This window comes from Callorhinus ursinus, unplaced genomic scaffold (assembly GCF_003265705.2).
Source record: "Callorhinus ursinus isolate GAN/ISIS: 27379988/994484 unplaced genomic scaffold, GSC_fseal_2.0 scaffold4, whole genome shotgun sequence".
In the NCBI taxonomy this organism is placed as follows: Eukaryota; Metazoa; Chordata; class Mammalia; order Carnivora; family Otariidae; genus Callorhinus; species Callorhinus ursinus.
In genome coordinates this window covers 90,200,188-90,223,361 of record NW_027397066.1, presented here as the reverse complement: position 1 = coordinate 90,223,361, position 23,174 = coordinate 90,200,188, and the positions used below count along the sequence as shown (strand labels likewise).

Sequence of the window (23,174 nt, the reverse complement as noted above, 5' to 3'; positions counted from 1 at the left end):
GACTGTGCAGAGGCCCTGAAACTATGCAGAGAAGGGGAGGGACCCATCTAAACCCAGCCTTCCACTGTCCCCACCAGTGCACAGACATGTGAGTAGAGAAGCTATCTTGCAGGTGTATTCTTCAGCCTCAGCCATCCCAGCTGACATGATAGCATCAGAAATTAACAACCCAGCTAAGCTCTTTCCAAATTCCTCCCTGACAAAATCATGTGCAAAGTATGCTTTAAACCACTAAACCTCTTAGGAAAAGGGGAAAATAGCTTTTTATCCTCTTTAGCCTCAAAGGGTAGCTTAACTGTAAAGAAGATTCCTGGCTTACATTTTCTTTGCCCTGAGTTTCCTCAAAAGGCCTCTCTGCTGTACATTGTTTATATATTTTTTTAAAGATTTTATTTATTTATTTGAGAGAGGGAGAATGAGAGACAGAGAGCACGAGAGGGAAGAGGGTCAGAGGGAGAAGCAGACTCCCTGCCGAGCAGGGAGCCCGATGCGGGACTCGATCCGGGGACTCCAGGATCATGACCTGAGCCGAAGGCAGTTGCTTAACCAACTGAGCCACCCAGGCGCCCTGTACATTGTTTAGTATGTTGTTTTTTAGAAGTCTGATGACTATCTAATTTTCTTAACCTTTTAAGTAATTTGACCTTTTTGCTTGGAAACCCTGCGGATATTTTTCTGTCTTTAAAAACAAATAGTTTTAATCTTTCTCTATTTCATGTCTTGCTTGTTTATTTTGTTTGTTTTTTAATTTCATTTGGGTTTTAGAAAGGCATGCATTTCGTTTTTGTTGTTTTAAAGGGCCTTTTATAGTGCTTTTAATTCTTTTCTTTCCTACTTAACATTTTACTATTTGGTCTATAATTTTTAAACAGTAGCCTTGACTTCCACTTATTACTGGTATAGCAGGCAATTAATCTTCTACTCTCCTATTTCTGTCTTCCTTCTTCCATTTTTTAGTTGCATTCTTCCTACTCTGTCCATTTGTACACTGTTCACATAGTTCTTCCACTCATGTACCCACTCTTGTTTTAGTCTTTGCTCTTCAATTAAATGTATTAAATGATCAATGTCAGTGCATTTGCTTTAATTTCCCCCTCTTGCTTCTTTCTTTTTTCTTAATACCATGTCTTTAGTGATTACCACCGTACTCTAGCTCCTTCTCTTAGAAGCAATGCTTTTCCAAGGCTTCCAACTCTGGTCCCACTCACTTTCATGTCTCTTCCCTATAGCTCATTCTGGAACTACCAAGTCTCAGATGCAAGGTCCAAATATTTGCACTTGATATTTGCCTTTTGTTTTCTGGTGATTTTGTCTTTGCTTTGCATATACTCTTGGCTCGCTTCTTTCTTGCAGTCCTTTAACACTCCCTTCTCTGGCTGTCCATACTCACCAGTCTGCACCAATGGCAGGACATTTGTTGGAATTTGATGTTTATTTCTTTTGCAGGCAATTTGTAGTTCATGGTATTCTCAAAAATCGCTGCTTTTCTCTAAGGACTAAATTGTGCTTACAAATTGTACCAAAATAATCCATAAACATTGGGTGGTTTTTCCCTGAATAATTAAGAAATAAATCATCAGTGTTATATCCTACGCCAAAGAGAAAAAAATTACAATAACTCTTTCATCCAACCACTTAATTGAAATTAACTGCATAAAAGGAAAACAACATCAACATATGCACTGTTTAAACAAATCAAGAGTCAGGTGTTTGTATACAAAATCAACTTTATTATAAATTAAACAAAAAAGTGGCTATTCACAAATACAAATGTTAGCATTCTCTTTCCACTAAAACCAATGAATATACTTTTATTAATTTTTCTTTCTCTCTGCTATAGTCCAAATGATTGACCAGAGGACTTTCAGTCTACAGTGTCCTTCAGTGTCCCTTCTGTATCATCCCTGACTCCTGGAATATCCATGAATGTCCTAAATGATATTATTGCAGTATGCCTTTCTATGCTGTTCTCTAACTCTAGTTGTTACCAGGAAAGATTATTGGTTTTTTTAATGTGGAGCCACTCTGCTTCTTTATAATTCGAATACTGCTTCTACATCCATTGCGTAGAACAGTGTTTCTCAGAGTCTTCACCTCACCTGTATCATTCCCCTGGGTTGAGTGTCAGAATGCAGCTTCCAAGGCCCCAGGCTGCTGAATCCAAGTTTCTACCTGCGGAACCCAGTGACCTCCATTTTGACAACCTATGTAGACGCTCCTCAGCACCATGCTCCAGGACAACATGTACTGCACTAAGCTCATCTGGTCTCCTCCTAGTCTATGTGCTCTAGGTTCTTAACCCTTTCTTGCATGATAAAGTTTCTAGAGGCTCGGTGATCTTAGTTTTCTTTCTATGGATGCTCCATAGTTTATCAAGGTCCCTATTAAATTTGGCACCCAAATTAAACTTGCTCTTGTAAAAATGGTTTATTAATGCAGAACATAGAGGGACTGTTACCTTTCTTGGTCTGTCTACCACTTATATTAAAGTAATTTAATGCTACCATACTTAGCAATTACATAACTCTGTTGGTTCATAGAATGATTGGAATCATTCTAAATCTAAATTAAACATCTCAAGTCACAGATTTTTTTTTTATCACTTGAACACCCATACTTGGGCCAGTTTAAATGCAAATTTTTATATTTATCCCTGTTAGATTTAATTCTGTTAATATGCCATCTTATTAAGATCCTTTTCAAGATTTGGTGCCTTACCTATCCTATAAGTGCATTTATTGATGGCTTTATTCAGCATGAAATAGCCTCTAATAGAGAGCCGTAGTTCTCTGTTTTTTACCCTATTCTACTTAAGGTTTTTATGGTTGACTTGGATGAAGATAAGCAGAGCATCTCAGGGGAATATGTGCCAAAGTATTCAAAGGCACAGAGATGCCATTTTTACAAAAAAGAAAGAAAAAGAAAGGGGGGAAGGAAGGAAAGAAAGAAGTTGATTAGAGAATTATATTTTTTTAAAAATATGAAATAGAGTGGAAATTCACATAGTTTTTAATTAAGACAAAATAATTCAGAGAAATGTCTCTCTTTTGGCAGCCACTTAGGATAATTGCCCTGGTTTCTCAGATGTACATGTTTAGTTTCCCTTTCCATTAGGAATATTCTGGGGAGAAGTTTGAGAAGCACCAACTTAAGATATCCTGTCTATTTTCATGTCCTCTGCAGAGCTGAGAAGTCTGTGTTCATCCAGTCATTTATAAAAATGCTAAATAGGGGAAAGGCACCCTAACAAACACTTTCTCGTGTTATTTAAAGCCATTACTAGACATTTTTGAGAGGAAGCAACCCTTATTACTCCACCAAGGAAGGACAAATAACAAGGGCTAGCTACTATTTGATTTTCAAGCAGTCCTTTGATCTATCTGCCTAGTAACCTCCTTAAAAATAAGCCGTACTGGTTTATTAAAGCTTCTCCTTAGTTGACATTTGTTGACTGCTAATGACCATAACATTCATTTCTGCATGCTCAAAAACAAGCCTTTTAACAATCTGTTGTCAATTCTGCATGCATGAATCAAGGTGCCCATAATTTCCAAAACCTACCCTATTCTAATCTTCAAAAATAAAGATGAAAGTTAGTCATTTATGATCTGTGGTATCTCTCCTATTTGCCATGACTTTTCAAAGACTACTAAATAGTAGCTCTGAGATTATGGCTGAAAATTCTGTTACCATCCTGGTAATTTATCTGGCCTCATTTAAAATATCCTGGAGTTAATTTACTAATCCCTTACCCATCTTGGGCTAAAATTTTCACTTTTCATCGTTTCTTCTCCATATTCAGTTGAAAAACCCATTTAGAAAAGAGAAGAAAAAATAGGAGTTGAATGATTCTGCTACTTCTTTGATATACTTTCTCTTATCATCTCTAAACAGTAGACTTATTATTTCTTTTTTCTTTTTAACAACTACAACAGAAAAGCCTTCCAGTTCCTTCTGGTCAACTTTACCATATTTTTGATCTTCAGTTTACTGGGGGCTCTAGTTTATGGCACTTTCATAATAGATTTGCTGCACCTCTACCTTCATCCTTGATTACTCTTCCTTCTTTATGTCTTCTACATATATTATTTAAACTTTCAGATGAGTAGACAGCCATTCAACTTTCCTGAGCTGTCTCCTGTTTTATTTAAATATTTTGCAATTATTCAGCTAAAAGTTTTTGGGTTTTTAAAATCTCCCTTTGTTAGCCATAATCCCTTTTTGAGACTCAAGTCTGTGGGTTGAAAATTTTTTGTCTTTGGGGCACCTGGGTGGCTCAGTCGTTAAGCGTCTGCCTTCAGCTCAGGTCATGATCCCAGGGTCCTGGGATGGAGCCCCGCATCGGGCTCCCTGCTCGGCGGGAAGCCTGCTTCTCCCTCTCCCACTCCCCCTGCTTGTGTTCCCTCTCTTGCTGTCCCTCTCTCTGTCAAATAAATAAAATCTTTAAAAAAAAAATTTCTTTTGTCTTTGAACTTTTGTGGAAGTTTCCCAACGTCCAGGGCACTTGTCTGACTCTAGAGTCCAGGGTTTTCTTTTGTGGCCATCATAAACCATGAGCTTGGAGTTCTCAACATTTTTTATATCATAGCACATCATTTATGATAGTCTCCCATGTGACACACCCTCACCATTTACCCAAGTTTTACAGACAGACCTCAAATGTACCTTGTCTGAAAGTAAAACATTGTAATCATATTTAATTGTCATATATATACATATGTGTGTATATGTATACATATGTATACATATACACATATACACATAACTGGCTATATGTCAGTTCTGATTGCTCTCTGCAATGCTGGTAGTGACACTGATAAACAGGCTCTTGATTACATAGACTTTCATGCTACTTGCTACGTCAACCTTTTCCTCCCACTCAGGAAAGCATACCTGTAAGAACGTAGGAGCAATGATACCATCAGATATCATTTGACTACACTCAAGTGTATGTATTTTTAGAAAGTAGCTGACTTACAATTTTAGTTCTTTCACTATTAGTAACACATTACTTAGGACTCACTTCATGGGCCAAGACCATGAAGCTGAAGATGACAGAGGTGATTTCTCCCCTCCCCACCAGCATTTTGGTTATGAGGACAGTCAGTAATTTACCTGATCAGGGTGGGCCAAGTCTCCTTTCTTAACAGGTAACCCTCCTTTGTACAATCTGGGTGCCATTTGCCTCAGTAGTCCGTAACATTCTCCAGTAGTCATTATTTCTAACCTGGTAGTACTTTGGCAGTCTGTATGAACCTTTTAAATATGGCAGTGAATTCCATATCTTTAGAGTAAAAAAGTGCAAGTTTTTGCAGTCTTTTAATTTAAAATAAGTTGATCCCAATGGAATTTGAAGCTAGAGACGAAACTGTCTGTAAAAGGTATTTTTCTAACAAATCTTAACAACGCATACTGAATTTAAAACTGTTAGATGATGAGACAATGCACTCAGTGATGAAAGCACCAAGGACAAACAGGCTGGAAAGGAAAGAGAAGGAAAGGAGAGGAAATTAGGCATTTGGGCATTTTGGACAGGCCTTCCATCCATGCTGGTCTCCTCCTAATATACAGAGCATGTCTAAACCAGAATTCTTTTTCCTTTTTAATTTAATTCTATTTGGAATGAACAATTTTTCATTGTCCAGTTCCTTGTATTATAATACCCATGATATGTTACATTAAAGCCAATCTATTGCTTATGCAAAATACAGGATTTTCTTAGAACTTGCTTCTCAGAGTATTTCAAGATTCCTGACACACCTTAATAAATATGTTCTGTACTCCAAAGTCTCCAGTGTAAAGAGAATATAGTCTTTAGTAAAGGTGGTGATAAACTTTTTTTAAAAAAACCTAAATTTTATGTATGAAGCCCCTTTCCTATCTGTGTGCCCCACTCTAGTTCAATATCCCTCATGTTTTTTTACCTAGAAAATTTGACCAAGTTAATCAATTGAAACTGCTCTTCAAAATCCTAAAACCTCCTTTTCAGATCTAAAAAAGACTTTCAAAGTTCTTCCCTGTAGCCAGGAAATGAAAATATAACGTGGCAAAAGACAAACAGCTTAGCTGTGGTCCTCTGGCTACGTGAACATCTCCTGACAAAGCAGAAGGGGAAACCGAAATGAAGGAAGGAAGGCGGAGGGAGAGAAGGAGAAAAGGAGAGGAAGAGAAGAGTCAATATCACAATATTAAAGAGACTGTTTCAAAATGAGCACTTACTTTTTTTTAAAGATCCATACAGTCTATTAGCAAATGTATGAGGATGCAATGGTTAATATTTTTAGAATTGGCCTTACTATTTTCATGATCCTCTTTTTAAACTTCTTTTTGCTAATACCTATATTTCTAAGGCTAACGGAAAAATTTTTCTTACAATATTAATACAACTGTACAGTCCTGTAATGCATAATGGTACCAAGAGTTGGAGCCCTCCCTCTCCATTGGGTTGGACTTAACCTTAGTGAATGCAAATTTCTGTCCTTTCTCACTCTCGCCCACTAGGCAACGGCAGTAAATACCCACAGCAGATACCATAAAGTACTTCAAACATGATGAACATCAAGGCTTAGCTGGTTATACTAATCTTTCTTCACGTCCCAGAAAAACTATCTTTTTAAAATTCAGACTTCACTTTTTTACAACAATTCTCACATCAATTTATTTTTAAGAACTAAAACAATACCCTAAAACAGACTACTAACTTATTAAGCACTACCCCAAAAATTATTTCTGTGGACATCTTCCACACAACAAAAATCAAGACTATCTGTTTTTTCAGTTCAGAAGTCTCACGGTAGCTTTTAAGTAATCTCTCCACCCAACGTGGGGCTCGAACTTACTACTCTGAGATCAAGAGTTGCAGGCTCTACTGACTGAGCCAACCAGGTGCCCCTCACAAGGTAGTTTTTTTTAAGCACAATTAAAAGCACTCCATTTGTGATTTTCATAGAGGATGTGAAAGTCTGAACAAAAGTCATCCAGTCAGAGGGTCAACTACATCCTCAAATCCTTAATTGCGTGGAAGGAACTTTGTGGAGTTCACATGTACCTAAGCTGTGAAACCTTAGCAATAATACTCTGGCCTCGAAACTTCACTTTTAAAAGTCACCTGAGATTCCACACTTGACCTAGAACAAAGCAGCAGTTTTTCTGAATCATCTCTATGCCTTCGCGTCCAAAGTTCCCCTACACTTTGAGACCTGGGGGACAGGGTCTCAAATTGGATATAAGTTTCTTTTGCCAGGTCATCTTCCCAGAAGGATTCTGACCTACATTGCAGTTTACAAACTTTGTACAACAGGAAAAAAATCAATGGCAAGACAACGACACAGGCAGTACCGCTCACCACGACAACAAAAGACACTCGAGAATCACCTTCTTCTCGAACTCTGTCAGTAGAAAAGGTGATACATTGGTCTTTCTGGGGAGGCATTCCTTTCAGACAGACACATGCTGTGTATTGCCTACCAGGCTCCAAGCCATCTATGGTTACTTGGTTCTTGCTGGAGTCTGAACTCAGCAGCAGCAGGTCCTTCTCACCGTACTTGGAGTACCATACTGTCATCTCAGACTTGCGTGTGGTGTTGATGGTGTTCCACATCAAGGTCACACTCTCTTCAGTCTCACCGACTACCCTGAGATTTTCTATCGTGGCATTCTTTTCCATTGGCGTCGCTTGATCCACCGATGCCAGCTCTTCTTTTTTACTTGCACTGGCTGAGGGAAGCTGACTTCCACCCATCTCCACCTTTAAATTTCTTTTCCCATCTGGGTGGAGCTGGAGTGACTGCTGGCTGGCCATGGTGGGGCTTGTTGAAATTCTAGTGCTTAGAGTTGTGGCTGAAGAAGCGATGGAGGAGAGGAAAGGAGATGAGGAGAAGAAAGCAGTGGAGGGAGGAAACGAAGTAGAAGTAGAAAGAAGAATGGAAGAAGCAGGGGAGGAAGAAGGCCAGGGAGATGACAATGAACCAGGTATGGATGTAGCTCTAGCTCCTGGCTGGACTTCTTCCTCAGGGTGCTCTCCAGTTCTTTCAGAGGCATCTGATGATATGGTGGTCGTGACAACACCAACCACTGTCACAGTAACCACAGCTTCTGACATTCCAGCCAGATTTTTGGCCTTACATTTGTAATCCCCAGCATCCTTGTAAGAAATGCCTGTCAAGCTTATTATGGACCATCTGACTCCTTCCCCTGGAGATTCCTGAATTACTGTAAGAAAAAATATATATATACTCTGTGAGGGGGAAAAAAAGGAGAAACTCAAGCAACACGCTAACCGATCTGGTTCCACATGCATCCCTTTCACATAAACCAAGAGGGAAATGGCACACTATCACCAGTCTCTGACGGAAGGTGATAGTTCTGTAAATTGTCTACCTGAAGGTCTGGGACATGCCAAGTACAATGAGGTCTATATGGAGAATGGTATTTTAAAAAGACACAAGGGTATCAATTGGGAGACTTGGTTTTAGTAAACATGTGTTCACATATTAGTATGTAATTTCAGACAAGTCAGCGTCTTTAGGCCTCTGTTTCTGTACTTTTAAAATAAGGGGATAAGACAAAGTGATCTCAAGGATGCCCTCCAATTTTAACTCACTGTGGTCCCATAAAATGGTTCTTACAAGATCTTAAATATTTCCTCAAATATTTTTTCATTGTAATAAAATGCTATCGATCCGTACACAGCAGATGGCATAGCAGATCATTTTCTGGCATAGAGAAGTCATAATTAGTATTCTCAGTCCTCCGTTTTATATTTAATCTAGATAAATTAGTAAAACATGGACCCTTTTATTTGTAGAATAATATATAGTTTTTGCAAAATTGGAATTTTACTTTCCTAAACACTAAAATCTAACTTACTACCATTCTGTCTTGATTTCCGAAGCTTTCTGTAGAATAATAATGTGCTAAGCAGTATCTTAGTATCCCAGAATTTAACTTACTACAATAAGCTGTGGGCCATTTACTGTCTACTTATAAGAATATTAGGGCTTAACTATTTCTTATTCCATCAGGTTTCATTACTTTTACTTTGATTTACATTTAATTTTAAGGAGTTTTTAAAAATATATCACTTTAATTCATTAGAATATCACTATTGAAACTAAGACCAAAACATTGAGTTGGTCATAGTAGGATCTAAAAAGTCTATGTAATCAATATTTCTAAAAATTATACTTTTTGCTTCATGATAAGGTTTGCATGTAATTTATTATTTAAATGATCATTCAAAAATGAGAAACCTGTATGAAAATCTTTTCTAAGAAAACTGTAATAGTTATGCATTTTAAAGTGAGCCATATCCAAGATGATGCAGCAAGACAAAGGGCCTTACTTGCAATCATCCATCCACTGGATCATGTTGTTTTCTATTTAAAAAAAAAAAAAATCAGATTTTCTAATATCTATGTAGTTAGATATACTGAGGAAAATATTAAACAATAAAACGAACCTTTCAAATTCCTTTCACCCAACAGTCTTGGCATATTTTATTAGAATTAACTAGCCAATTTTGGGGGCACCTGGGTGGCTCAGTCGGTTAAGAGTCTGCCTTCAGCTCACACCATGATCTCAGGGTCCTGGAATCAAGTCCCGCATCGGGCTCCCTGCTTGGCGGGAGTCTGCTTCTCCTTCTGCCTCACCCTCTGCCCCTCCCCATGCCCATGCTCTGTCTCTCTCTCAGATAAATAAATAAAATCTTTAAAGACAGGAAAAAAGAAAATACCTGTATAATTAACTGGTGAGCTGTTGGATCTGGTCCAGGTGAGCTGTGGGGTAGGGTAGCCAGAAGCATCACACCTCAGCAGAACATTACTGCCCAGAGCAGACGTGATCTGGGTGGCTGAGGTCATAACAGACGGCTTCACACATTGCTCCAGCTCAGCCCGCTGAAACAAAATCCCTGTCAGGTGCTCAGGCTCACTACAGATCATCAGTGGATCGAGAAGCACTACAGCAGGGTCAGCAACTTTTGACAGCTCGATCATTTTGGAAATGTGACAGTCACAGAACCAAGGGTTGTCCTGCAGACCTAAACCAGGAGGGAGGAAAAGATTGATAAAGGTTATTCTGTTGACTTCCGTTTACATCACAGCCTCTTGGGCAAGCAAGGGTCTGCACTGTCTCCCTAAAAACAGAAGTGCTTTGAGAGATGAAATCGAATCACCTCCCTGTCAGTTTTGCCCTGCAATTTGGCTACCTCAATGAACAGAGCCTGTCAGGTCAGGTCATTAATGATCATAGCCAACATTTATTGAGCATTTACTCTGGACAAGGCTCTGTTCTAAGCACTTATCTGTATTGTTTCATTTAATCCCAAAAGATGAGGAAGAGGATTACTATCCCCATTTTAAAAATGAAGAAGCTGAGGTACAGAGAAATCAAATGATTTGAGCAGGGCCATATAGCTTAACCAGCATCCAAGCCAAGGTTTTAATCCAAGTACCACAGAACCCTAGAAATACAGGGCTAGAGATATTTCTAGGGTGCTAGGAAAGTACTTATATTATTGTAGATATTGGAGGGTGTAGAGAGGCACCTAATTCAGTCCACACTATGTCATGGTTTTGTGTGATTTGAAGACCTATGAAGGTAGTACAAGTTCTGTGTAGCAGAAGTATAGAGTGAGAAGCAGGCAATGTCAGGAGATAAGACTGGAGACGGGCAGAGACAGGAACAGAGCTTGGCACGAATGTCATACGTGGTGGCCAAGAAGGTGCACTGCTCAAATCCCTTTCAAGAGAGACTTAGCAGCAAGGAATACAGTTAGCTGACAGCCTCCAATTGGAGGACTGCCTCCCTCAGCTTTCGAACTGTTAGCAGAAGTGCGTTGGCCTTCAAGGGGACCATCAGTGAGAGCTTTCAAGGAAAGTGAGGACAATGTAACTATTGGAAACTAGAGGAAAGGAGACCTTTGATGGAGTAGCAGAAAGTTGGGAAACACTGTCACCTGTGGTTAACATGGAAAGTAAAAAGTGCACTCAATGAAACGAATGTTCTCGCTATTTCCACACCAAGTGCTGAGAGTGCTACCTGGCGTCTTCTTGCTGCTTATGGTAAAATGGGAAAGGACAGACAGCAGGTAAGGAAGAACTGTTAAAGAGAAAGGAGCCGAAACTTGCTGGGTTCAATAATAAAACTGAACATAGTAAAAAAAGTAAAAAAAAAAAAAAAACCCACCTCCTTCTTACTCCTGGCCTCTCCAAAGTTCTCAAACTAAGAAAGGCCTTCTGAGCAAAAATCAGATCCAGGGAGGGTGAAACTATAAAATTATTTGCCAAGACCCCAGAAAGATCTAAGACGGTGCTTCAGAGCCTTTAGCAGACAAAAGTCTCTAAGGATGTTAAGGGTGATGATGTCCCACAGCAGCCTCACATAAAGCCCAAGGCTGCAGGGGCTTTATCTCAAAAAGGTTTGTGGTTGTGGCTTTTTACCAGCAGAGTAGATTGTATATGGATTAATAAGGAGAAAAGACAGAACCTAAAAAATGCTAACCATGTTGGAAGATTTAAACATTCATTCGTAAATTCTTTTTTACATCTATTTTTGTTTATATTTATGTCTATTTTTATCATAGCACTTCATGATTGGTTCATATTTTTCTTCCAGTATTGGTAAAAACTGACTGTTTTTTTTATCTTCTATCTTAGAAATTTCATTTATAGGTGAATTACCTTGAACTTCTTTCTTCCTCTTACATTTAGTCCTGTGAATCTGTGACCAGTCTTTAATATCCAACTTGCCAGCAAACATCAAATTCATTCTGTCATGTAATAATTACTTTGTGGATAAATGTTATGCTCTCAAAACACTTGTTATGCTAGATTTTTGCTTTATAAAATAATAACAAAACAAGTTGACAGTTATTGATTGCTTTCTATGTGGCAAATATTGTACTCCGTCAGGAATTATAAAGGATCTGAGTTTTATCCTACTTTAGATGGCCAAAACCTGCCAGTTGGCAGAAGACACAGAGTCCTGGTAAGAGATGGAGGACAGTTTACAGCTCTGGAGGAAAACATTATCTTCATTATACTGGGCAGTAAACATGCCTACCCTTTCTCTGGAGGGAGACATACCTTTACCTTCCAAAGCGGTTCTGTATACAAACATCCTTAAAAAGATAGTTGAGGACAAAAGACAGTCAGTGACGGCCTCTGGCTCACAAGACTTGCAGAAATGTGAGAGGCCATGGAAAATTATCTTCCAACAGTGCTAAGCATGCTAAAGGATTTGTCTACCTCAATCCTGACAATAGCTGAGCTAGATAACTTTAGTATCATCCTCATTTTAAAGAGGAGAAAGCCAACACTCAGAGAGGTTAAGGGATCTGCCTGCGATCATACAACTGGATACAGTCAGGATTTGAAGCTTGGTATTTTAAATACCAATTTAAAGCTTTTATTTTAAAGCTTTCATTCTGAAGCTCTATCTGTCTTACCTGATCTCAGGAAGTTAGTATGATTCTTTTGAGTTTCACATCAGAGGACACTAAAGCACAAAGAGATTACTGCCTTGATTCTGTAAGTAGCTTAGAATCCTAAGTCCCAGATGTTTCATGGCATCTTCTAATATTCCTTCCACCATAACTCATTTCATCACCTAAAAACATCTAGAGCCATGGGTGGCAGCTGTAAGTGCTATTATCTATAAATACATGTCAAAGCAGTGATGTCTGGAGCACAAATGTCTACATAGGGAAAGATCCAAGAACTGTAACATTAACGGTTTTATTCATGCTTTGAAACTATCGTAAATGTGTTAATGGTGAAAGAAAAAATTTTTTTAAAGATTTATTTACTTATTTGAAAGAAAGAGAGCACACGTGCACACGTGAGCAGGGAGAGGGGCCAAGGGAGAGGGAGAGAGAGAATCTCAAGCAGAGTCTCTGAGAGCATGGAGCCCAATGCGGGGGCTCCATCTTACAACCCTGATATCATGACCTGAGCTGAAATCAAGAGTCGGACACTTAACTGACTGAGCCACCCAGGCGCCCCTGAAACAAAATTCTTTTTAAAAATTAACCCGGGGCACCTGGGTGGCTCAGTTGTTAAGTGTCTGCCTTCAGCTCAGGTCATGATCCTGGGGTCCTGGGATCGAGCCCCACATCAGGCTCCCTGCTCAGCGGGAGGCCTGCTTCTCCCTCCCCCACTCCCCCTGCTTGTGTTCCCTCTCTCACTGTGTCTCTCTCTGTCAAATAAAAAAAAAAAAAAAGTCAAATAAAAGAAAATCTTTGGGGAAAAAATATATAAAATAATTAAATAAATAAATAAAAATAAAAATCCAACTGGCTATGTCTTAAAGTTATATAAAACAGGAAAATATTTTTAAATCCTCAAATATATTTATTCTAGCTTTGAAATATCAAGGTCAAAGGCACAACTTTTAAAACCTGAATAACAATAGTGACCTGAGTGTTGAACCCCTTTCATCAAGTGTTTTGTTTTGTTTTCCTTTTGGGGACAGAGGTACAAAAACTCCCTGAAGTTAAACTGTTATTTGTACTGCATTCCTTCAAGGCAACATACCAACCACAATCACAGTAATTTGCACTAATTAATTTAGCTCATCTAACTATTCTTGGATAGGGGCAAATCAACTTTGCCTTATTCCTTCTCTAAAAGGATAATGTTTTCCATGCATCACAGTAGTTGAATTAAATGTGCTATTTTTTGATGAAAAGTCAGCAATAAATTTCTGTACAAAAGTAATTCTGCAGACTATAAGCTCTTGAAAGCAAAAACCATGCCTTAGTCAGTTTTGTGGTGGCAGTGGCATTTAACAAATCGGGGGAAAGTAAGGTCTTTTCCACACATGGTGGGGGAACAACTGGACATCTGCATGGGAAAAACCTCAACCCCTACCTCACACTATACTCAAAAACTGTTTTGAGATGGACCACAGTCATAAGCATAAAAGCTAAGAATATTAAAGCCAGAAATTGAATATAAAAGTTAAAACTATAAGGAAAATAGAATCTCTGTGACTTGTAGGCAGGCAAATATTTCTTAGATGAGACACACAAGGCACTAACTATAAAAGAAAAAAACTGATAAATCAGATGTCATTAAAATTTAAAGCTTTCAGGGCGCCTGGGTGGCTCAGTCGTTAAGCGTCTGCCTTTGGCTCAGGTCATGATCCCAGGGTCCTGGGATCGAGCCCTGTATCAGGCTCCCTGCTCGGCAGGAAGCCTGCTTCTCCCTTTCCCACTCCCCCTGCTTGTGTTCCTTCTCTCGCTGTGTCTCTCTCTGTCAAATAAAAAAAAAGAAAAATTAAAAAAATAATAATAAAATAAAATTTAAAACTTTCTTACCAAAGATACCATGAAGAAAATGAATAAATCACAGATTTGGAGAAAATATCAATAACACATGTAACTAACAAAAGGCTTGTATTTAATAATAAAAAATTTAAAAATTATATATTGGCATAAAGGAATGTAGCAGTGACCAATAACCCAATGAAAGCATGGTCAACACGATTAGTCTTCGGGGAAATGCAAATTAAAATCACAATGTCAAATCACTCCTTGACCCATCACCCCCAGGAATGGCTGAAATGAGAAAAATCTGACAACATCAAGTGTTGGTAAGGCTATGGAGCAAGTAGACTCTTGTACAGTACTAGTGGGAGTATACAATTGTACAACATCTTTGGAAAATTGGCAGCTTCTTAAAAAGATATATAGCCATCCTGCGACCTAGCAATTTGAAGACTAGGAATTTATCCAAGAGAAATGAAAATATGTGCTATAAAAAGCTTTGCACAAGAATGTTAATAGCAGCTTAATTCATAATAGCTAAAGACTGGTAATAGCCCATGTGTCCAAAAACAGGAGAACGGATGAACAATTCATATATTCATAAAACTGAAAATGATTCAGCAGAAGGAACTACCCATACATGTAAAGACATGGATGAATCTCAAAAACAATAATGCTAAATGAAAGAAGCCAGGCACAAGGGACATATTACATGATTCCATTTACGTAAAATTCTAGGGCAGACAAAATTAACCTACTGCAATGAGATAAAAACAATGGTTGCTTGAAATGGAGGACACTGATTGAGAAGAGGAGCAGGGGAACTTTCCAGTGTGATGAAATTATTCCATATCTTAATGAGGGTTTGGTTTTGTGGGGGTATTTCATTTATCATCATTTACTAAGCTGTACACTTAAGATCCACGTATGCAAATTATACCTCAACTCCTCAATTTAGAAAAGGCTTTAAAAACAAAAGAGTGATATCTCTGGAGATGGACTGAACTTGAAACTTGACTCTGTCTTCACCAGCTGTGCAAAGCAGGTAATAATCACAGACCCATTTTACAGCATTGTCCTGAAGGCTGAGATACTGCCAAGGAGTCCCCAAAACAGCACCTGGCAAGGAGTTAACTATGTGGATTTATCTCCTCTGTGCCTCGAAAAGAACAGGCATATCAACAGGGACTGAGGAGTGTTTTTGAATTAAATGAACGCCATTATAGAAAAATTTTGTAGGAATACTCGTGGGGCTACTGCCCTTCAGGTAAACTTTATTCTGAACAGGAAAAGCACTCATGTTTGCAATTGAGCAAATTCGAGTGCCAGTAAAAAGCCCCCAAAAAAGCATTTTATGCCCTCTCCTCCTGCATGCTTTTTCCAAGACAAAGAGAGTTGGGCCCTACACAGTCTGCCTGTGTAAATATTTTGTGTATCCCTGAGGAAGAGGCCATGGAAATTTACCTGTATTGCAAATAAAAAATCCAGTCTAGTTTCACAGTTCATTTAAATGTTTACTTGCAGGACACTAGTTTATGTCTGTATGATACATTAGAGGACAGTTTTATTAAGTTGATATTTTTACTCATGTAGAAAAGAGGAGGAATGGAAAAGCCTCTTCCTAATTTTTTTTTAAATAAATACATGACTTAAAGAGATCAGTAATGCATATATGAGGAAGAGAACTCTGGTATTATTACATACAATACCTTGCATGACAAAGGAATGGGGAACAGCATGAGCTGTGGAGCCAAACCACCTGTATTCATACCCCAGCTCCATCACTGTGTGATGGGTCCATTTGGACACGTGGCTTAACGTGTGTCTCAATTCTTCTACTATAAAATAGGGATGAAATGGTACTTACCACAGGGTTAACATGAGACCGGAAGTTGTATCTATAAAGTATAAGAACTAGGTTTGGCCCTGAGCTCCGTTAATATTAGCTATTACTATTGTTGTTACAAACAGAACTTCCATCTGCTAACAATAATAAACACAAGACACTAACAAATAAAACAGACTATATTCCACTATAATAATAGAAAAGTAAATTCTCCAGGGCACCTGGAAAGTTATAACTGCTACAGTTAAACACTGAATTCTAGAAAAGCTAGAACAGATTTTTCATCACCATATTTTAATGATGAAATTGGAAGACTCAGATATAGGCAAAATAACAGAAAAAGCTAAAATAGAGGAGTCTCTCTTTATAAGACACTCCCATCCCAGTCTCAGCTGCTATGGATTATTGTTGATCTAAAATCATAACCTTAGAGGCTGTTCACCTCATATTCTAAAGAACTGTCACATAAACTATCTCATAATATTCTCATTACAATCCAATAAGCAAGAAGGAGTGAGTCCTCCTACCTCCATTTTCCAGATGAGAAAACTGAGTTTTCTGTGTGTGATTCACAGTGAGCTAATCTTTTAGAGGAGAGCACGTCTTTTTCCCTTTCATTACATAGCAGGCATGGCCTTGCGAAGATCAGCTGCCACATTGGACTAGTCATGTTTCAAAATGTCTTTTGTTATTTATTATGATTATCATCATTATTATAAAAGTAATGCATGATCAATGCAGAACATTTTGAAAATACAGAATACTGAAAAGATGTCCCATCACCCAAAGAGCCAGAGTCAACCAGCTAGTGTATTTTTCAGTTTTTTTCTTTGCACATTTTAAAATAGTATGATCGTGTACAATTACACACCCTGCTTTTTAAATTTAATGTTATACCAAAAGCATTTTCATGTTACCCCTTTAAAGAATGGTTTTGAAGCAGAATCTGAACCCTATAACATAGATAAAGCTGTTTATCTCCGTAGACAGTGAAATTCATAACCCTTTTCATTTCATCCCTAATTTTTCATCCAGATTTAACTCATTAAAAATGAGTTAATATTAATGTCCTCCAAATCAATTCTTTATAGTGATACTAGCAATACTGGCAACTAATCATTAGAGAGCTATTAATAGCAATTCAGTAATTTGACTTTTTTTTTCTACTATATATCCCCTCTTGGTAAATCTAAAGAAACTTAGAAAAATGTGTAGAGAAACAGAATCTCAATATTTAAATTAAGACAATTTCCAGCTATTAGTCCTAAGAACTAAATTAGTGGCTAAAATAAAGTAAATAAATACTACAGTATAGGTTTACATGGGGCCTATCATGGTGTACATAATAAGAAGTACTCCACAACTATCGTTAAATTAATGTTTTTTCCACTCACCCTACAATACTTCTTTTATTCTCTAATAAAAATGTCTGAAGCACTAGATAGGCAGTAGGCAAACATAAAATAGGTATAGAATAAATACATGATTTTTCCTCTTTCTATTTGGTTTTAATCACTCATACTTTTAGTCTCATAAGCACGAAAATGCATTTACATTTCAACCAAAGCAATGCTAAAATCATTTAAGTGGTGCCACAGCATTTTCCTTTTTATAAAAAAAAATTCAAGTTATCTTTATTTATTTATACTTCACTTTGGCAAATATTTGAGCATGTGATATTGGTCAATAGGGATTCCTGGCACAAATTTAGCATCGAGTTGCTTCTCACACCAAAAGGCTTAAAAGTCATTTCACTGGCCAAACACTCAGTTCTTTTCATCCTGTGAAATACAACCTCTTCCGTGGCCCTGATGGACATCACGAGTGAACTGACAACACAGCCTTATTGGGTGAACAAGAATTTAGTAGGAGATCAAATTGATTGCTCAGAGCCTTAGGCTTATGTCTCACATATAAGTATGAGAGGCCTCACTGCCCACAGGTACCCCTGAGAAGGGTCTCAGCTCATTGATTTCAATCTGCAACCATATTTACTGGGCATTCACCATGTGCAGAGTGCCATGCAAAGCACTGTAGGAAGATACAAAAAAAGGAAGAGAGAGACTTAGTGGAAGGAGTTTATACTTTAAGAACCAAAGACAAATACCCACAGAACCTAAACAAAGTCAAGATCAAAGTCTACAAAACAAATCACAGCGACACTAATCCATTAGAAGATTGTCTTCATCATTTCTTTTTAGATTAAGAAAATCTGGAAGCTATTCTCCCTAACTAATAAATCCGCTGCCACCTCATAAAGATGCCAGTGCCCCTCTTCCACTCCTGAAGAGCCTGCTGAAGGGCTGAACAGAGAACAGAGCAGGTTGACTGTGGCAGAGCATGGAGCACTGATGTGCCCTCAGAATCAGGGCAGGTTGGTAGATTTTATCACTCAGCCCAGGCTCGCTAACAGCAGCATTAGTCTCTCAGTTTATGAGGCGCTCTCCTCTCCCTCCCCCAACACACGCACTGCTGCCCTCACTCCAGCACACACACAGAGCCATTACACTTTACACAGGGTAAACAGGTCAGCTGACCTACGTCAACCAAATAAAGAGCCATCCCATCAAAAGTGCAAGTAGAGAGCAAGAAGCCAAATTCAATACATATGAAAAGATTGGACAACTGAAGGCATGCAAAACAAATTATCTGGACCCGAGAAGCCCAGAGGCTTCTGAACTTACCAAGAATAATTCTTCGTGGTATAAGGTCCAGGCTTTGTGATGATGTAAGTAAGTGGGACCAGCTCTCCAGGAAATCTGGTGGTAGTGTGGTTAGCCTGTTGCTTGATAAATCCAAGTAGGCAAGGTTCTTCAGGTACCTGACCACCTCATTTGGCACACTAGTTATTCTATTGTTGTGCAAATCCAGGGTCCTCAGATGGGGCATGTCCAGCAGAGATGCCCAAGGGAAGGCAGCCAGAGAATTTCCATCCAAGCGCAACTCACGCAACTGCTTCAAGTTGTAAAAGCTGCTGACATCAAGGCTGGCCACAGAATTGTAAGTCACCCAGAGGTACTGGAGCTCCACCAGGTAGTAGAAGGCCTGTGCAGGGATCCTGCGGATGACAGTCTTCTCTAGACGTAGCTTCACAGTGTCCACAGGTAAGTTTGTAGGGACCTCGTTCATATCCAGGTCATTGCATAGCACCGACCTAGTGTCACAAGACAAACAGAAGGAAACTTGCTTTCCAAGACCCATGTCAAAAAATAATACCTGAAACATGCATCACTTTTTCATTTCTTACTGGTTTCACAAAATATTCGTTCAGCCTGACTGACCTATTCATAATTCATCATCTTCTTCTAGATTGAACCATATGAAATGGCCATTTTTGTAGGTTAAAAATGATCAAATATAAGCAATTTCAGGTGGTTCAACCTAATACAGATGGAGCTCTTTATGTGTCAGGCCTGTGCAACATACCACATCTGCCTTATTTGATCATCAACAGCCCTATAAGGTAGATATTGGGTAATGGGTAAAGGCACCGGCTCTGGAGTCAGGCTGATCTTGGTTCAGATCTAAGCTCTGCCACTTCCTCTGTGGCCATGAAAAGCCACTTCACCAGTCCCTCAACTTCAGTTTCCCATAGAGCACTGTTAGGATAATTAATTGGAATGGATGTAAAGTTTTATACCTTCCTGGCACATAATAGGCACTAAATGGCTGCTATTTTTATCATCAATCTCATTTTTACAGAGAAAATAATTGAGGCCCACCAACACGAGGTACCTGCCCAAGGTCACATAGCTAATAGGTTACACAGCTGCCTTTCAAACCCACATCTGTCCAACTCCAAAATACACACTCAACCTCTTTAGGAAATGGCCTATTTTTTAAAAAAATCCCGTTGAAGTTATAAATTGATCCTTTTTAAGATGGTTTTAAAAAGGAAGGAAGGGAGGGAGGGAGGGAGGAGAAAGAAAAAGCAAGTGTTCACACTAGATGCTTAAAGTTGAACTCTATTTTAATAATGTGACTGGCGCATTGCTTTCAGCCTAAGGAATAAACCAGAAACTGCGAGTTTATTCCTTTTACCACTCACTAACTGAAGTGACCTTGAATAAGTCACATCGTGATCTTGTTTAGTGTCACGTGTAAAACAGGCATAGAAAAACAAGCCCGTCCCGGGGCACCTGGGTGGCTCAGTTGGTTAAGCGACTGCCTTCCGCTCAGGTCAGGATCTCAAGTCCTGGGATCAAGCCCCGCATCAGGTTCCCTGCTCAGCGGGAGGCCTGCTTCTCCCTCTCCCACTGCCCCTGCTTGTGTTCCCTCTCTCGCTGTGTCTCTCTCTCTGTCAAATAAATAAATAAAATCTTAAAAAGAAAAACAAGCCCGTCCCATTTGTGGGTGTGAAGGATGAAGAATCAGAGAATTTAGATTCATTTTAACCTGAAAAAAGACCTATTTATCATTATATACTCACCCCCACTGGATTGCTGAAAAGAGACAATAAAAATTTTGCAAAGCATAGTCTAAATTGTATAATGTATAAATACATTATATGTACAAATACATTATACTTGTACATAATAACAATGAAACAGCCATTCAGTAAAAACACATGACATTAGATCAGTGAATTTCAAAAGTCAGCATATAATGTGAAGAGAGGTAGATAGCATAACGCTGGGGTGTACTGACGACAGGGTCATCTCCTTTCTGTAACTTTAGGAGATGGCTCTATGGAATCATTGAAATTCTCTGGGAACACCTCTTATTCTTCATCTCTATTCTGTATTACAAATTCCATTGCTACTTTATACAGGAATGATCTGGTTTCTACTCATTAGGTCAGCATTCCAGTGTGATGGAAGAAAGCCTACATAGGAAGCTGAAAGGCCTTATCAACTAGTCCCTGCATCAGCTCAATGCTGTGACCTTGGACAAGTCATTTAATCTCTGTATGGTTGTGTTTCTTTGTCTATAAAATGACAGCAGTTGAACTAGATTATTTCTAGAGTCCTTGTGAGTCCTAATACACTATGGTTTTTATAAAATCCATCAACAATGGGGCCATCACCAAGAAAAAAACATTTCTGTGACTTTCCTCAAAAGTACCCTGCCCTGAGTCATTAACTGCTTCATATCTTTATGAAGTAGGTCTTTAATTTGTTACATTGTTCTCTTTGTCTTAAACCACCTAGTGAATATCTCAAAAAGATACCATGAGTTGGTTAAGTTCATACAATAATAAGACAAACTACTAAAAAATATGTTTAATTATTATTTGTTTAAAGTTGTAAAACATAAATTGGGCGATTCTTTTGACAAATTATTTTCTGTAAGAGGCTCACTGTTCACTTCAGCCAAGTCACAAAATAATCTTATTTTGTTATTAAATACACTTTTCCAGGGGCACCTGGGTGGCTCAGTCCTTAAGCATCTGCCTTGGGCTCAGGTCATGATCTCAGGGTCCTGGGATTGAGTCCCGCACTGGGCTCCCTGCTCAGCGGGGAGCCTGCTTCTCCCTCTCCCCACCTGGCCCTCCCCCCACCACCCCCTGCTCTCTCTCTCCTCTCAAATAAATATCCTCTCCAAAAAAAAAAATCAAGTTCTACCATGTTTAGGTAACAAAAGTCCTGTTTTGCATTTAAATTCTATCTCAAAGGACTCACATATATATAAGTATGTAATTATTCTCAATTCACAGGTAGATGTTAAAGCAACCCAGAGGTTGACTAACTTCTGTGAGGCCCCCCAGTATCTGCAACAGACAGAATTGATCCGTATCTTTCAAATTTTCTTTGTAAACTCCAAAACTTTAAAATGAAAAATCTTAATTATGAACCTGATTTCACCCTTGTGATCTTCCTTCCTGCTTTTTAAAATCTATCTAGTTGGCATGAATAACCCTCAAAATGAAATGGAAAATCAGGGAAGCAAATCATCTGGGCACGTCAAGTACCTCCTGACCTGCCCTCCCTCCTAGGCTTTCTTTCTATAAACAAACTGAGCTGGCCACACTCATTTCAGTGGTTTGACCTCCTGACAGGGACATGTTGTGAATACAAGTGCAATGGATATTTTTGCAATACAGAATGTGTTTGAGAATCTCAAATAATTTGAGGGGCTTTTAAAAGCTAAGCTGCTCAAAATGAAAACAATGAAGTGGACAACCAGTATTAAAACAATGGAGTTAAAGCTATGTAAATTAAACCTTCTCTCCTCTGATACCTGGCCAACAATTTGCTTTCAGAACAAGGCTGTCTAGGTGTTCTTTTCCTTACAATCATTAGAACACTTAGTAGCAAGGAGAGGAGCGTACCTTGATCCCGTGCCGTCATTTCTGCCATGATAATCGCAGGTGCACTGTGAAGGACATAAACAGCTCACTCCCTCCAAAAAGCTAATAAGCACAATGCACAGACATGCTGAGAGACACATCACTCTTTCTAGAGGTTATTTGAACAAAAAGTAAAAACCAAATCCTAAGCTTCAGAAACTGGTGTGCCAGGAATACAAACAGCCATTTAGTAACAGCAGATTACGTGGGATTAGCTGAGAGCTGTAGTTACTTAACCTTCAAGTGTATTTTACAGGGGATTAATCGACCTAGCCTTTGAATATGATTTCAGCAAAGTAACACATTCTAAGGAAAATGAAAATGAAGCACATGTCAAGAAAATTTCAATATGTGCCCATATCCAAATTTGCAAGGAAATGCCTATTAAGTCCTTTTTCTATGGATGTAATTGCTACTATGTCTTGAAGATACACTTAATGTTAAAAATAATTCAATCTTTTAGCAGATGCTAGAAAATACTGCAGATTATTTATAACATAAATTTTATTTTTTGCATTTATGATCTCCAAAAACAAAGTAAAAAAATCTAGTACCTAGATTTTTTAGGCAAAATGCTTCAATCCACCACTAAGTGGCAGGACTAAGACTAGCTCTCCCAGGTCACTTCAGAGCAGTGTAAGGCTTATCCCAGCAGTTTATAATGAAGGCCATGATCTATCTTCAAGAATATATTTTATTCTCAACTAGTTTCTCAATACAGGCATCAAGCCATATCTGAAAATCAACTGTCATGTCTTTTAGCAAAATTA

At 38.5% G+C, this 23,174-nt stretch overlaps 1 protein-coding gene across 1 annotated transcript; it reads right to left on the bottom strand.

The window, feature by feature from the left end:
• Positions 1-1,736: 1,736 nt before the first annotated feature.
• Positions 1,737-22,664, bottom strand: LRIT3 (leucine rich repeat, Ig-like and transmembrane domains 3). Its single transcript, XM_025873626.2, has 4 exons — positions 22,387-22,664; positions 18,800-19,269; positions 9,734-10,039; positions 1,737-8,211 (listed from the first exon to the last, which is right to left on the bottom strand). Exons 1-4 carry the CDS (start codon positions 22,503-22,505, stop codon positions 7,064-7,066), a joined length of 2,043 nt encoding a protein of 680 aa, XP_025729411.1. The 5' UTR covers positions 22,506-22,664; the 3' UTR covers positions 1,737-7,063.
• Positions 22,665-23,174: the final 510 nt, after the last annotated feature.

Coding starts and splice junctions, on each gene's coding strand:
- LRIT3 (XM_025873626.2), bottom strand. CDS start 22,505: ATGTGTCTCTCAGCATGTCTGTGCATTGTGCTTATTAGCTTTTTGGAG. Junction 19,270..22,386: donor AATGACGGCACGGGATCAAG/GTACGCTCCTCT, acceptor TTGTGACACTAG/GTCGGTGCTATGCAATGACC. Junction 8,212..9,733: donor CTCACCAGTTAATTATACAG/GTATTTTCTTTT, acceptor TTTTTCTTACAG/TAATTCAGGAATCTCCAGGG.